Source organism: Elephantulus edwardii, unplaced genomic scaffold, assembly GCF_000299155.1.
Source record: "Elephantulus edwardii isolate Elephantulus edwardi_28Jun2011 unplaced genomic scaffold, EleEdw1.0 scaffold00023, whole genome shotgun sequence".
Taxonomy (NCBI): domain Eukaryota; kingdom Metazoa; phylum Chordata; class Mammalia; order Macroscelidea; family Macroscelididae; genus Elephantulus; species Elephantulus edwardii.
Window position 1 is genome coordinate 12,462,443 of NW_006399773.1, and position 13,560 is coordinate 12,476,002.

At 35.8% G+C, this 13,560-nt stretch overlaps 1 protein-coding gene across 4 annotated transcripts in view; it reads left to right on the forward strand.

Annotated features, from left to right (window-relative positions):
- The window catches only part of PCDH9 (protocadherin 9), a 1,403,702-nt gene that overhangs the window by 489,250 nt on the left and 900,892 nt on the right, over positions 1-13,560 (forward strand). For 2 of the 4 annotated variants that reach the window (XM_006882718.1, XM_006882720.1), the window contains exon 2: positions 4,074-4,175. The exons of the other annotated variants lie outside the window; for them this stretch is intronic. In XM_006882718.1, coding sequence (XP_006882780.1) covers positions 4,074-4,175 — 102 coding nt within the window. The remainder of the gene's footprint in view (positions 1-4,073; positions 4,176-13,560) is intronic. 4 annotated transcript variants of the gene reach the window in all.

Genomic DNA, 13,560 nt, shown 5'->3' on the forward strand with positions numbered 1-13,560 from the left:
CACATAGTCTCTGTGAATGAGAACCATCTTCTTAGCACCTAACAACAATTCCTCTGTAATAAGAGTAAATCTTTAACTTCTAAACATTGGTTCTGATCTGAAATGGAATGTACTCACAACTCCTATTTCTACCTTCAAATCAGTCCTCACATAGCCTTTGATTGGATTGCTTCCAAATTCCGTCAAACTTATGGGTAAAACCAGGAGATTTTATATCTTTGAGTCTTTACAAATGCTGTTTCTTTTGTTTTGAATATTCTTACTAGACCTTCTTTCCATACTCTCCCCATAAATCAAATGCACAAATCAGGTCTTGTACATCCTCAGGCATTCTATGCATATAGTTTTGTATGGCATTTCCACTGCTGGCAATTGCTTCTTACTATGCATTTTTACTGCTATACTGAAAGAATGTTTTATATAAAATGGCCTTTTTTGTGATCCAATAAGATCTTGACACACAGCATGCATTCAGTAAATGTCTGATGATGGGGGGGGGGTAATACCAAACAAACAAGAAAAAACAGAAGAAGTGAATGAGTGAGCAAATGAGTGATTCTCTAAAGGTAGAGACGGCAGGTATAAATATGCATAGAATCATTACAAATTGTGGCTAACATTGAGAAGAATGGGGCTCGTAGAACACTTGATTGTGCTTATGTGAAAACTGTACCTAGACCAAGAACTTTTTGTCTGAACAGAGCAAGAGAGCACTGTATGGTTCAAAGTCAAGAAGGGAGTGCATCAGTGATTGATCCTTCCTCCATACCATTTTAATCTGTATACGGAACAGAACATTCAAGAGATTGAAATTTATGAAGAAGAATATGGCATCAGCCTTGAAGGAAAGCTCATCAACAACCTGCATTTTGATAACATAATCTTACTTGCCAAAACTCAGGAAGACAGTATTTGCTGCAGAAGGTCAAGGACTGCAGCCCTCAATATCAATTTCCACATCAAGAAAACAAAGATATGCACCACCAGACCAATAGGTAGCATAATGATGGAGAAAAGCTTGAAGCTGTTAAGGATTTAGTCTTGCTGAGATCTACAATCAATACCATTGACATCAGCGGTTAGGGAATTAAAAGATGAGTTACACTGGGAAATTCTGCTATTCTGCTATCAAGGACTTCTCTACACTGCTGAGTAAGGATGTCAGTCTACAGAGTAAGGTGAACCAGATCCAGGCCATGGTCTTCTCAACTGATTTTTATCCATCTAAGATATGGACAATGAACAAGGATAACAAAAGAAGAATTGGTGCCTTTGAGTTGTGATTCTGGATAAAAGTATTTAACATATCATGGACCACCAAGAGAACAAACAGATCTGTCCTGAAGAGGGTGAAACCAGGCTGTTCCTTGGAGGCAAGGATTTTGCAGCTCTGTCTGATGTACTTTGGACATGTTGTCAGGAGGACACAATGAGGAAGGACATTATGCTTTCTTAAGTGGTGGAAGAACAGGAAAGGAAGACCCTGGGTGAGATGAATTGGCACAGCTACTATCACCATGGGGACAAGTGTATCAGAGATAGTAAAGTTGGCTTAGGATAGGGCAAGATTCAGAGCTGTTGTTCAGTGTTGTTATGAGGCATAATTGTCTTGAAGGCACACAAAAATAAAACCAATAACCCCCTAAGTGCAGTGACAGGGTAAATTCTTGCACTGAATGTATTTGGATTTCTATTTCCCTATGTATTAAACAAGGATTGTGTGTCCTACCACTCTGCTTAAGTTACATAAAACATGTATGTGAAGGTAAGAAATAAAAGTGCATTTTCCTCAAATCCAGAGTCATTCTAGTATATGCATTAAAAGGCAGTAAGCTGATCTAAAATTGAGGTCTGGTAGCTCAGTGGTAAGTAGTTGCACTAACAACAAAAGCAGTCAATCTAAATCTACAAGTTGCTCCATGGGGAAAATATAAGTAGTCTCTTTCCATGAAATTTGAAGCCTTTGGAACCCCACTGGAGGGACAGCGATAAGTAGCTTCCAACTCTTCATAACAAGAACAACATTACTGGTTGAATGAGTAAGAAAAAAATACACAGGATGGAAAAGATCAGGAGAAAATTCAACCTAAAATTGAGTATAGTGTTTCAAGGGTTAGGGACAGACATTTTAACCCAAAGGTTCTGAACTGGCTATAAATTGGAATTACCTGGCTTTTTTCAAAGCACTTAACTCTGTCTCAGTCATTGACATTTTTTTAAAAGCTCTTCAGGTGATTCTAATATATATCCAAGGTGAAAGCCACTGCTGGGCTACAGGAATTTTGAAAATATATCTGAGGAGAAAAGCTGCATAATACATGAGGTATTTTAAAGTGATTACTCAGCATGGATAGATCTGAGAAAAGGCTGGGGACAAGAATTGACTGATTAAAATGTCTAGGAACATCACAGATGAAAATAACTTCTAAGGTTCTAAATTTTAGAAAGATAAGGAGACAGATGTGGAAAGAAAAGAGAGCCTTTCAGAAGTAACAATGAAGCTTTTGCATTACACCACGAATTTAGGTGTATTAAGAAAATAATAGTGTCAGAGTAGGATTTTATCAAACTATACATAAAAACTACTTGGATACCAAACTGAAGCAAAAATGACAATCTGAATCCTCTATCCCCCCTGTCAATATGTTGCTTCCAACCCACAGAAACCAGCAGATGTCTGAGGCTGTAAATCTTAATGGGATCTGATAGTCTATCTTTCCATTTTCAGAGCTGTTGAGATATTTGAACTTCTGAACATTTTTATTAGAATTTAAACACTTAACCTACTACACCAAAAAGGACCCTAGAATTTGTTTAGTTCATATTAAAGAGTGCCAAGAAGAAATAAGTTTGAAACAGTGCTGGGCTGATATTATTTGTTGAGAGACCAGGTGTGAGATACTTGTTTTTTTCATGCTCTAGATATAAGCATGGAGTTCAGTGTTAGGTCTTTTAGTCCATCAGAGTTTTTCCATTCCTAAGTTAACAAACAGAAAAACAAAAATGAACATTTTAAGGAATAAACTGGTTTCTTCAAAATGCACTGCAAGTGGTAAAATATATTTAAATTAATAAAAATATAGCCTTAAACTTAAAAAAAAATACTTATTTCAATATGGGCAAGTTCCTCTTGTCCTATTAACTGCTTCTGAAAAGCCTCAGGAGGGACAGCTATGAATCAGTTCTGACTTGACGGTACACAACAACAACAACAACAATAGCAACAACAAACTCTAAAATGGTCTTGTTATTAATAAAAAATGTCCCTGAAAGTAATTTTTCAGCAAATAAATTCTTTCACATAGTGAAAATAATTTTATTAGTGAATAAGAAATGTGTCATACTAGTTTAGGAAAAAATATTCTCTTTCCTCTTACTGTCATAAAAATCTGTTCCTCTGCTATAGTCTTAAGGAAGAAGAAAGGATAGATATGAATGATGGATCCTTTCCATAATTTAATATATTAAATTCAACCATGCACATCCATTTCTGAGCAACATAATTAGGTCACTTGTTTTCAAAGATATTTTATATTCTGTAGAAAATAAATAACATTTTGTATAAGTGAGCTTTTCACTTTTATCTATTTTACAAAAGCAACGTATGCAGTAGGTAAAGTGCCAGTGAGTCATGCCAGTAAATGAAGGAGCAGAGAAACTTGAGATAAAATATTTATCTAGGTCCCAGCTTATTCTTATTAAAAATGGGGGATGATAATAATAATATTTATATCAGAAGTTAATATTGATATAACATGTTTCAGTCATTCATGATATATTTTTACTGGGATAGCAATATATTGTCTATAAGATCATAACCGTAATAAGTAATGATGTTAGAAATGAATTCAATCTGAAATTTCTTTATTAAACACATTTTTACAATATGCTTGACCTCTGGACATTAAACATATTTTTTATAAAGACTCAGTATTAATGCATGTGTCTATAAATGTAGACTCTTCTTATCTCAATTGGTAATCATTTAGGCTCATAGCAAACAGCTATGTCTTTCTCAGTAGACAGGCTAAATATGGAGTAGTTTGTCACAATTATTTGGTAATCTCTTTCAGTGTAACTCACACAGCAAAAGTGACAATATTCCTGTCACTCCTCAGAAATGTCTCAACTCTGCGGGTCTCCACAGTCAGGAGAATGAAGAAAACCATTACGAGGTATGCCATATCTCTATGCTAGTAGAGTTAGTAGTGTCCGTGTTGGTACTCAGCGATTTTCCTTTTCTCTCCAGAATTTAAGTACAATGTGGTAACTGCTATGAGTGTTCTCTTTGCATACTAGTTCTATTGTCACATTTTCGTACAGGCGTTTTGTTTAGCAACTTTAAGTGCATTTTAAACCCTAAAGTCAGGAATCATCTTTTTTTGTTTGTTTGTTTGAGTAATGGTCCAACCATTAAATGTCATGTCCTTGCCACTTAATGAAAAATGATACTTTCCCCCTACCTTTCAAGAAACCAATAGATTTTTTTCTATTGGAGTTGAATTATCTTAATTTATTTTTATTAATTGGTCTAAGAGATACACACGTCTAATGGCTAAAAAAGTGAATTGCTTCATTCCCTATTCACAAGGTAAATAAAGATAATGCTGCTTAACAAAAACTTGTTATATTGAAAGTTTTATTGACCTTTCCCTCTTTTTACTCCCTTTTCTTATATTTGATCCTTATCTCTTCATTATGTTTGAACTAAGAAAAAAAAATCAGTTTTCTGTTTTCTTAAACTTGAGCTATTGTAAAATATAGTGTATTTATGATTTTAAAGGTTTTTAAAATATAATTGGCTCTGAAACTATTACAAACAAGCTGCTTCTGATCTGTTCCATAGTCATCATTTAAAGACTGTATATCCAGATGGAGATAGGGAGACATAAATGCATAGATAATATGAATACACTTATATATTTCTGTGTAGGAATGTGTCTTTTTATAATTAGATGAATTTCCCTAGTTCCTGAATTTAGTTCTTTTTTTTCTTTCCTATAGTATAATTAAAAACGTTCTTATGATTATCAGCTTTAGATGGTTTTATGTGGTGAGTTTTGATCTTTGCCAACTAACGGAATCTGTCATTTACAAAGCCCTGGTAGTAACAGGCTTGAGTGAGAAACAACTTCGATTAATGAAACTTGATTGTAAAAGCAGCTTCTATTCAGAGAAGACACTTGTTGAGGTGAAAAAGATCTAAATGGAACTTTGAGTAGTTTTCTTCCCTAATGAGTCCTCTGTAAGTCGTAGCTTCTCCCTTTGTCTGTCTAACTGTTCCGGTATGTGAGCATGCACTCTCCCTCTTCCACTGCCTTGAATAATGAATGATAGGTGACCCCACAGAGGATTTCAAAGACTATAAGGCACAAGGGAGGAGATTTCCCATCTTCTTCCTATGGAGCCACTGATGCCTTCCAACTGCCAGAAAAGCACCAACTTGGATTTGGCAGAACAAATCCTTACTAACTAGGCAGACAGAGATCCCTTTAGCATATGTTGTCTTGTTGTTAGGTGCCCTCAAGTTAAGTTCTACTCATAGTGAGCGTATGAGAAGCAGATCAGAGCCCTGCCTGATCCTGTGCCATCCTCACTCACAATCTCTGACAACCCCAGTCCCATTGCTGCAGTCACTGTGTCAATGCACATAGTGGAGAGTCTTCCTCTCCTTCGATGTCCCTTTACCTTCCCAAGCATGATGTTGCTGTTATTAGGTGCTGTCAAGTCAAGTACAACCCATGGCAACCCTACGAACAACAGATCTGAACCCTGTCCTATTCTGTGTCTTCTTCACTTCCTGACACACTAGAGCCCAGTGTGGCAGTCACTGTGCATTCTACCTGGCTCAGAACCCTACTCTCCTTTGGTAATCCTCTGCCTTCCTGAGCATCATGTCCTTCTCGAAAGAATAGTCACTCTTAGCAACACGCTAGGAGTATGGGAGGTGAGGCTTTATCAGTTTTGCCTTCGAAGAGTCCCCAGGCTGCACTTCTCTCCAAGACATACTTGTTTATTCTCTTGGCAGTCCATGGGATGTTCAGCACTCTTCTCCAACACCACAGCTAGAAGGCGTCCTTTCTTCCGTCATCCTTCTTGTTGTCCATCCTTCAGATGCATAGCAAGTGATCAGAAAGACCATGGCTTCAATCAGACACCTTAGTCAAATGATGTAATTCCCGTATTTTTTTTTTCTTCTATCTTCTTTCAAGGTCTAAATCAGTTGAAATTTGAAAGGAAAACTTCATTTTAAAATAACACAAACACCTGACTATTCACCATCACTGTGTACATGTCACATGGCAAGAATTGTGGAATTTCTCACATTAGACATCCTGATTGCTTGTAAAAGTAATGCAATAGTCATTAGTCTATGCTTAAAAATGTATTTAATCATATATAAGCATTTTTATAGATCTTAATAATATCTATCTGGAGGATGTGAAGGTATTAGAATCCAAGTTTAAGTTTCTATGAATTTTATCACATTTTAACAAATATTTTTTTCTGGTAGAGAATTTAAATTGTGAGACTATACTTTGGGTGTGATGAGGCATATAGTTTATGAAAAATCTCTTTTTAAAAATACTCTTTAAAAGAACTACAATTAGATTTAGTCTTTTTTTTTTTGCTGTTATTTTTTTTCTTTCATAGTTTTTGTTACATTTTTTTTTAATTCCCTAGAACACAGGAACACCATTTGTCCAGAGATTTTATTTAACTAGAGTTCTCGGGTATTCTGAGTCATGATGCTTTACTTTATCATTCCTATTATCAAAGAACAGTGAAGGTGAATCTACTGTGCTCTATTTATAAACACAGAGAAGTGGATGAATTATTTTTAGAAAACCTTTATCCCACAGATTCTTATTTTATCATCTTTCTCAAGACCCATTCTGGACTGAAGAGATTCAGATGAGGTCGTCTGTAAGGTTCTTTCTCCATCAGTGTTGGCTGCTAAATAATGATATAATTAATGCTGGTGACCAGCACTTTGCAGCTGTACTTTTCTGCAAAGCACAAATTCTAGTATTTTATTGGTTTATTCTCCCAACATGTAAATTTTGTCCTTAATCAGTTAAGTTGCTTTTAATCATAATGATTCTATGTTCTGAATTAGTTGTTGTTGTTGTTGATTGCCTTCGAGTCGAGCATTACTCATAGTGGCCCTATGAACAAAAGACCTGAAGTCTCCCCCTTTTTCTCTTTACATGCACAGAAATAATTTCTGCTATTTCTCAAAGGGAAAAAAAAGAGAAACAATGTGAGCTTTGGAGTTCTATAGATATGCTGAGACACATGGTTTCTGTTCTAATTGATTAATGTTTCTATTTCTATTTTAAACTCTCACTGATTGTCATTGGAACTGCCTCATGGCTGAACCCCAGAAAATTTCCAGAGGTTGTCAATCACACAGGATGAAAATGGCTATCTTTTTCCCACAGAGCAATTTGTGGATTTGAACTGCCTAAGTTGAGGTTGGCAGCACAACTCTCTCTGTTAGTGCATCAGAGCTCAAAGTGCAGAGCTAGAGCAAAGGAGAACATTGTAATATCTAGTTTCTTGCTATTTGCCAGTTGCCTCGAGTTGATTTTGAAATATTGTGACTCCATGGGTACAGGATTGAGCTATCTTGCATAGGCTTTCAGAGGCTGATTTTACAGTAGATCACCAGGTCTTTCACGTGAGGCACCTCAGGTGACATGACCTCTGAATACGCACTTGAACTCACACTCATCATCTGCCATACCACAGGAACTCTATAAAAGCTTTTATTCAGATGTTACTCATTTACATGGATAAATAGTGAAAGCTGTTTAAACCTTAAGAAGCTTGTGTCTACAACATGCTGGCATTTTGTCCTTATTGATTACTGTGTTCAATATGATAAATACATGTATTGCTCTGGTTTCCTAAAACTTCTTCACAAATGATAGTTTACTTTTTAATCACTTAACTGAGGTAAAAAGGAGGATTTTTGTTTTCTATTAAACTTAGAAAGGTATTTAACTTTCTAAAAAAATTCTATTGTAAAAGTAGGAAGTCTTATTACATTATTATTGTCAATTAGTCTGGATGAAGTTTTAAAATTTGTATTATGATGTTAGCTGTATAATAAAACCAGATTGATGTGACTAGCAAGCTTTTAAGTATTCTTAATTTGTTATCCTTAGTCTATTATTTTAACTAAGAGATTATTATTGTTGTTTACCTTCATGGAACTGCTAATACCAGCAATTGTGCATTTTTTATGGCAGCTGCTATACCAAGCACTTCTTACATAATAACATATTTCATCTAAGTTATTATCAAGTAGGAAAAAAATACAGCACAAAACCACACACAATTTTAGGTATGAGAATGTAATGTTCTTAAATTCAGAAAAGTGCTTTTATGCTTTAATAATCACATGTAATATATAACCTATTTTCATAGATGATTTGTACTTATTTTACATTATAGTTGAGGGAATAAACCTCAGCTAATTCTGCCAACAGCCTCATTTGTTTTGTATGTGCTGTTATCATCCCCATTTTACAGAGAGATTAAGTAAATAATTTGTTCAAATTCACTTATATTACTGCAATGTAGTATAACAATCACAAGGCTTCAGAAATTTCTAGATTAATTATCATTAATATTATTTCTACTTCACATAAACACACACACACAACTTCCTCATAGTCTAACTGGTGGTGACCAGCGCAGTTATATATTCACATAGTAAAGTAGAACCTGAAGATAAGAAATATGGCATAGTAGCTTATCCATGATCACCGCAATAATATTGATATCACTATATCTGATCTTAGTTTTCAGATCCTAAAATCATTTAATTATTCTATCTTGAAACATCAGATAAGAATTCTAAGCAAGTGTCACAGAAAATTCTTGTTTTAATACTTTTATTAATTTAATAATGATTAGTAAATTTATTTTATTAGTAACTTCTATTAAATTAGAATTCAAATGAATTATGGAATTAAAACTGTTATATACGAGTGTTCTTTCCTATTGTTAAATAAACAGAACCCACTAATGGTGGAAATGAAAGCACAGATATTAAGAAGTGTACATTGTTTTTGTAAAAATGTACCTAACCTTTACTAAGATCTTCGATCTATAAACTTAACTGTAATTTTCCTTCTATCGTATTGCTTTCCTTTTACTCATGAAATAGCACATAATGTAAGGAGACCAAGCTTTCAGTGTGTATATTTTATAATCTGGAGAAAAATGCCTCATAGTTATTGGAATTCACACAAGACTACCTCTCAGTATGAGTAGCCATTCCCTATTACTGTTTCTGATGCTTGAACTAAAGTACTTTTACAAAGTAGTCTCCTGTTCAGTGTATGAATTTTTGAGATAAGACTTCTCCCTTGTAGGGATAAAATCTGAAAATCAATGTCAGATGACAATCTCAGCTCTCAGAGTTAGTCATATTGGTGGAAGGGGTTTAAAGTAAGTGAATTTTAGCTACCCGGCTCTGGAAATGTGGCAGTTATCAAAAGTATGAAATTCATGGAAGCAGATGGTTGAGTAAGATACCCAAGAATGGGCCACTGCTGTAAATCTCCAGGCCTAAACTTGGAAACTTATTTTGATAAGGAAAATATTTTTGACCGTTTAAGTAAATTTATGACACAGGTTTTACTGGATAAAAAAAAATTAATAAAAATGAAGTTACCCTTGGTTTGTGTAGTTGCCAATTGTGTTATATGGTAGATATATTTGATAGACCAAATATAATGATAAGAATGGGTTTAGAAGAGAATGAAAGTAAAATCTTTTAAACTACTACTTCATTTTCTAGATTTCACATTTAGTTTTATATGCTTAGTACTCATAAACTTATTTAAAACAGTAACCTTTCAAGTCAGTGTAACTGGTAATGTGTTTGCAGCTGCTATTACCTGCTGTCCTGTTAGGTCCCAACTCAAGCTTTGTCTCACATACTTTGGGCCTGTTTGCTAAGAGAGACTATTCCTCGGAAAGGAACATCATGCTTGGAAAGGTGAGGGTCGACGAAAGAAACTGAGGTCCTTAATGCTGTGGATTGACACAGTGGCTGCAGCAATGAGCTGAAGTTTGTCAGAGATAATACAGATGACACAGGATACGATAGAGTCCAGATCAGCTCTTCATAGAGTCACTGTAAGTCACACTCCTCTTGATGCCACCTAACAACAAGAACTTCTTAATAGGAGTAGTCTGCTACATTTTTTTCACATTGAGTGGTTGGTGGGTTCAAGCTACAGAGGTCTTTTCGTGAGCAGCCGAGGGCTTAAAAAGTGTGCCGCTTGGGCTCCTTCCATTCTTTGATGCCTCCTCTTAATACCAGGATTTCAAGACACACTTGTTAAGTGTGCATGCATAACTTGAAATACTTTACCATCATTTGAATTTTAGAAAAGAATTTTCTAATACAGAAAAGTAATTAATGTAAACTGCCTTGCAAATAAATTTTGAGTTATTAGTGGAAATCCATTATTTGTATACTTCTTTATCCTTCCCAAGTTATATTAACACGTAAAAGGTGGGCAGGGGAAGGGGGAGAAGAACACCAAATGAATTTTGCTAACCTGTTTACTTGTTAATGATTGCAATTTAGAAGTCAGTACTAACTGGAATATGTTTTTGAGGCCTGAGAAAATTTATTTCTGAAAAGACAAATTACTTTGGTAATATAGGCAAGGAAAGGCGCAGGCAAGTGTGATGGATGGCGTTCATCGCTGTTGATTCTCATAGTCAGTGCTGTCGAGCCGGAACCAATTCCTAACCAACCATCTGCAGGTTTTCTGGGCCTTTCCATGGCAGGACAGGAGTTTTCCCATCCTTCTCCATGGAGCCTCTGGTGGATTCAGACTGCCCGAGAGGTTCTGCCTTTGGTTTGCCAGAGCAACTTTCTACAAATGGTGACATCAGAGTTCTCTTTCTGTTAATGTATCTACAATTAGAAATGAAATCAATCTATAACAAGAGTAAAAAGGAGAATGGGGGAGGGGGAAAGAAACCAAGTAAGTAAAAATCAGAAAGAGTTTTGACATTATGCTTTTCTTTACTAATAGTAAAATTCCAGGTAACTATTTTGTTTTTCCTCTACCATAGTCTTATTATGAGTGAGCTCTGGTAGCTTAGGGTTAAGAAGTTCTATTATCAACTCAAAAGCATATCGTTCGAATCCGCCAGCTGCTCTGACTGAGAAAACTGGGCAATTTCCTCCTGTGAGATTGCAGCCTCTTAAAACTGATTAGAGGGTCTGTTATGAGGACAGTCCAATTTCATGACACACAACAGTAACAGTGGAGAATTGGTCTTGTCAACTTGAGCAACATGTTCTCAGCTGTCTTGCAAGCAATTAGTCCAATTTGCATTCCCGATCCTTACATTTATTCTCAACATATCCTGGGTTTGGTTACCTAAACTCAAGCCTACTAAACTAGCAAATGACAATTTAGTTCTAATACAAGCAAGAAAACACAGACATATGGCAACAGTGTGACCCTTTGTGCATATTCTGAAGCCACTGTGTGTTTTAAGAAACTTCTGAGACGGCTCACCATCCAGCATGATATTGGACAATAGCCTGTTGTGATTCCTAGGGTTTTCATTGGCTAATTTTTGGAAGTAAGGCCTAGTGAAAGCTTTGTTCCAGTGTGTCCAGGGCTGATGACATAGCTTTCAGTATCACAACAACAAGCAAGCTAATAAATACATTATGGCGAACCAACAGACAGGTACTGTGTATTTGAAATAAGTGACTTTAAAACTTACAAATCCTTTATGAAAGTTCAGTTATGCATATTTGCAGGTACTTTCATGTACACATATTTTAATTTTTAAAATATAGCATCTATATGGGTGAAGTACAGATGTAGCTTGAGGTATAGTCTCTAGGGATTTATGACCAAAGGCTGTAATTTTAATCTCTCTGGTAGTTCAATTCTGCCAGCAGATATATGCAAACATATATGATAGTTATATATAGTAAATCTGTGCTTATGACTGCATTTGTAAATACTTCTATCCAAACTCCGATATAATAATTAAGGAGTTGAGTTGCCAATCCAAAGACACACAGTTCAAATCCACAAAATGGTTAATGAGAGAAAGATGGGTAATCTCCTAAAAATGGGAATTACTGTCTCTGAAAACCTGATAGTTACCTGTAAGTCAGTTTCACCTGGGCAGGCCATAACAGCTAAAACATTCGTGAAGAGAGGATAGATTGGTTTTATTTTCCAGAGCCCAAGTAATAGACTTGAACCATTCATGTGGGGTTTTGGTGTTGTTTTTTTTTTTTAAATCTCTTTACTGGAAAGTTATGTAAAAAAATGTTCAATTAGACTCCCTGCATTCAAATAACAGTTATAAATCACATCTGTTCTCAAACTCCTCACTTGTTCAGGATGTTTTTCATTTACTTAATGTTTTGTGAATGGATGGCCATCTCCTTCTTTTACTTTTTGACAAACTTTTTCTGCTGGTTCCTTCACCACAGAACAAGTATGCTTGTTTTATTCACAAGAAGAGCCACATTTGACAGTTTCGCTGATGGTGTCAGCAGTGGTCGCAGGCTTGATGGACAGCATCAAACCTTGCCGTGGCCCAGCTCCAGCTAATTAGTTGTTTGAAGCCTCTCTGTGTGCCACAGGCATAGGCTTATCAGCCAGAGACATCTTTGGCATTCAGAGTGACAGCTGTGATGCAGCTGTTTGTGGAGAGAGTGGAGATTACATGGAAAGGTGGGGTAGAACCTTTCAAATGAGTGACATCCTTAGTGCCTTCCACTGAAGGATACTGAAGCTATAACAAAACAGCCAAATTGTCGAATACAAAGAGGTGTAAATCAACATCTGTAGTATCAGCCAGGAGACCACATTTGAAATGACAATAAATAATAACAGCCTGTATGAATCAGAAACAAATAAAGCTGCCTCATGAGTACTTTGAGAAAAAAAAATCAATGGAAATAACATGTTTTGGGGATCAAAGAAGTCAATCATTTGCATGTGAAATGAAAATAAAAGTGTAGAGTCTTCAGAAGGGTCTACACATGTCTAGGTATGTGAATGGGTGAAAGCTTCCAGGCAGCCTTATACATGAGCCCTTGTCCAAGTCTTGACCATAAATCATTATTTGGGGCTTTTGAGATGCTAGGAGGAGCAAAGTGATTCACAGATAATGTAAGGCAAGTGTAAAAATGAAGAAGTAGGGAAATACAAAGTGTAACTTTTTTTAAAGAACACAGAGTTAAGTTGCCTTACTAATGAGGCAAATTCTTATCCACTAATTGATGACACTTCCTTAACTATTGTTCAAATAATGTCCAGAACCAATGAAATCTAATGCAATATCCAAGAACCTACTGCTGAGAGTAAGAGTCCTTGGTGGTACAATGCTTAAGTAGTTGGCTGCTAACAGGAAAACGTTTAGTTCAAACTTCCTGAGAAGCTTTGTGTGAGATCCATGAAATCTACTATTCTGGAACTCCTGTGGGACAGTTGTGCTCAGTCATTTGTGGTCACTCGAAGTGAATCCAACAGCAGTAACATT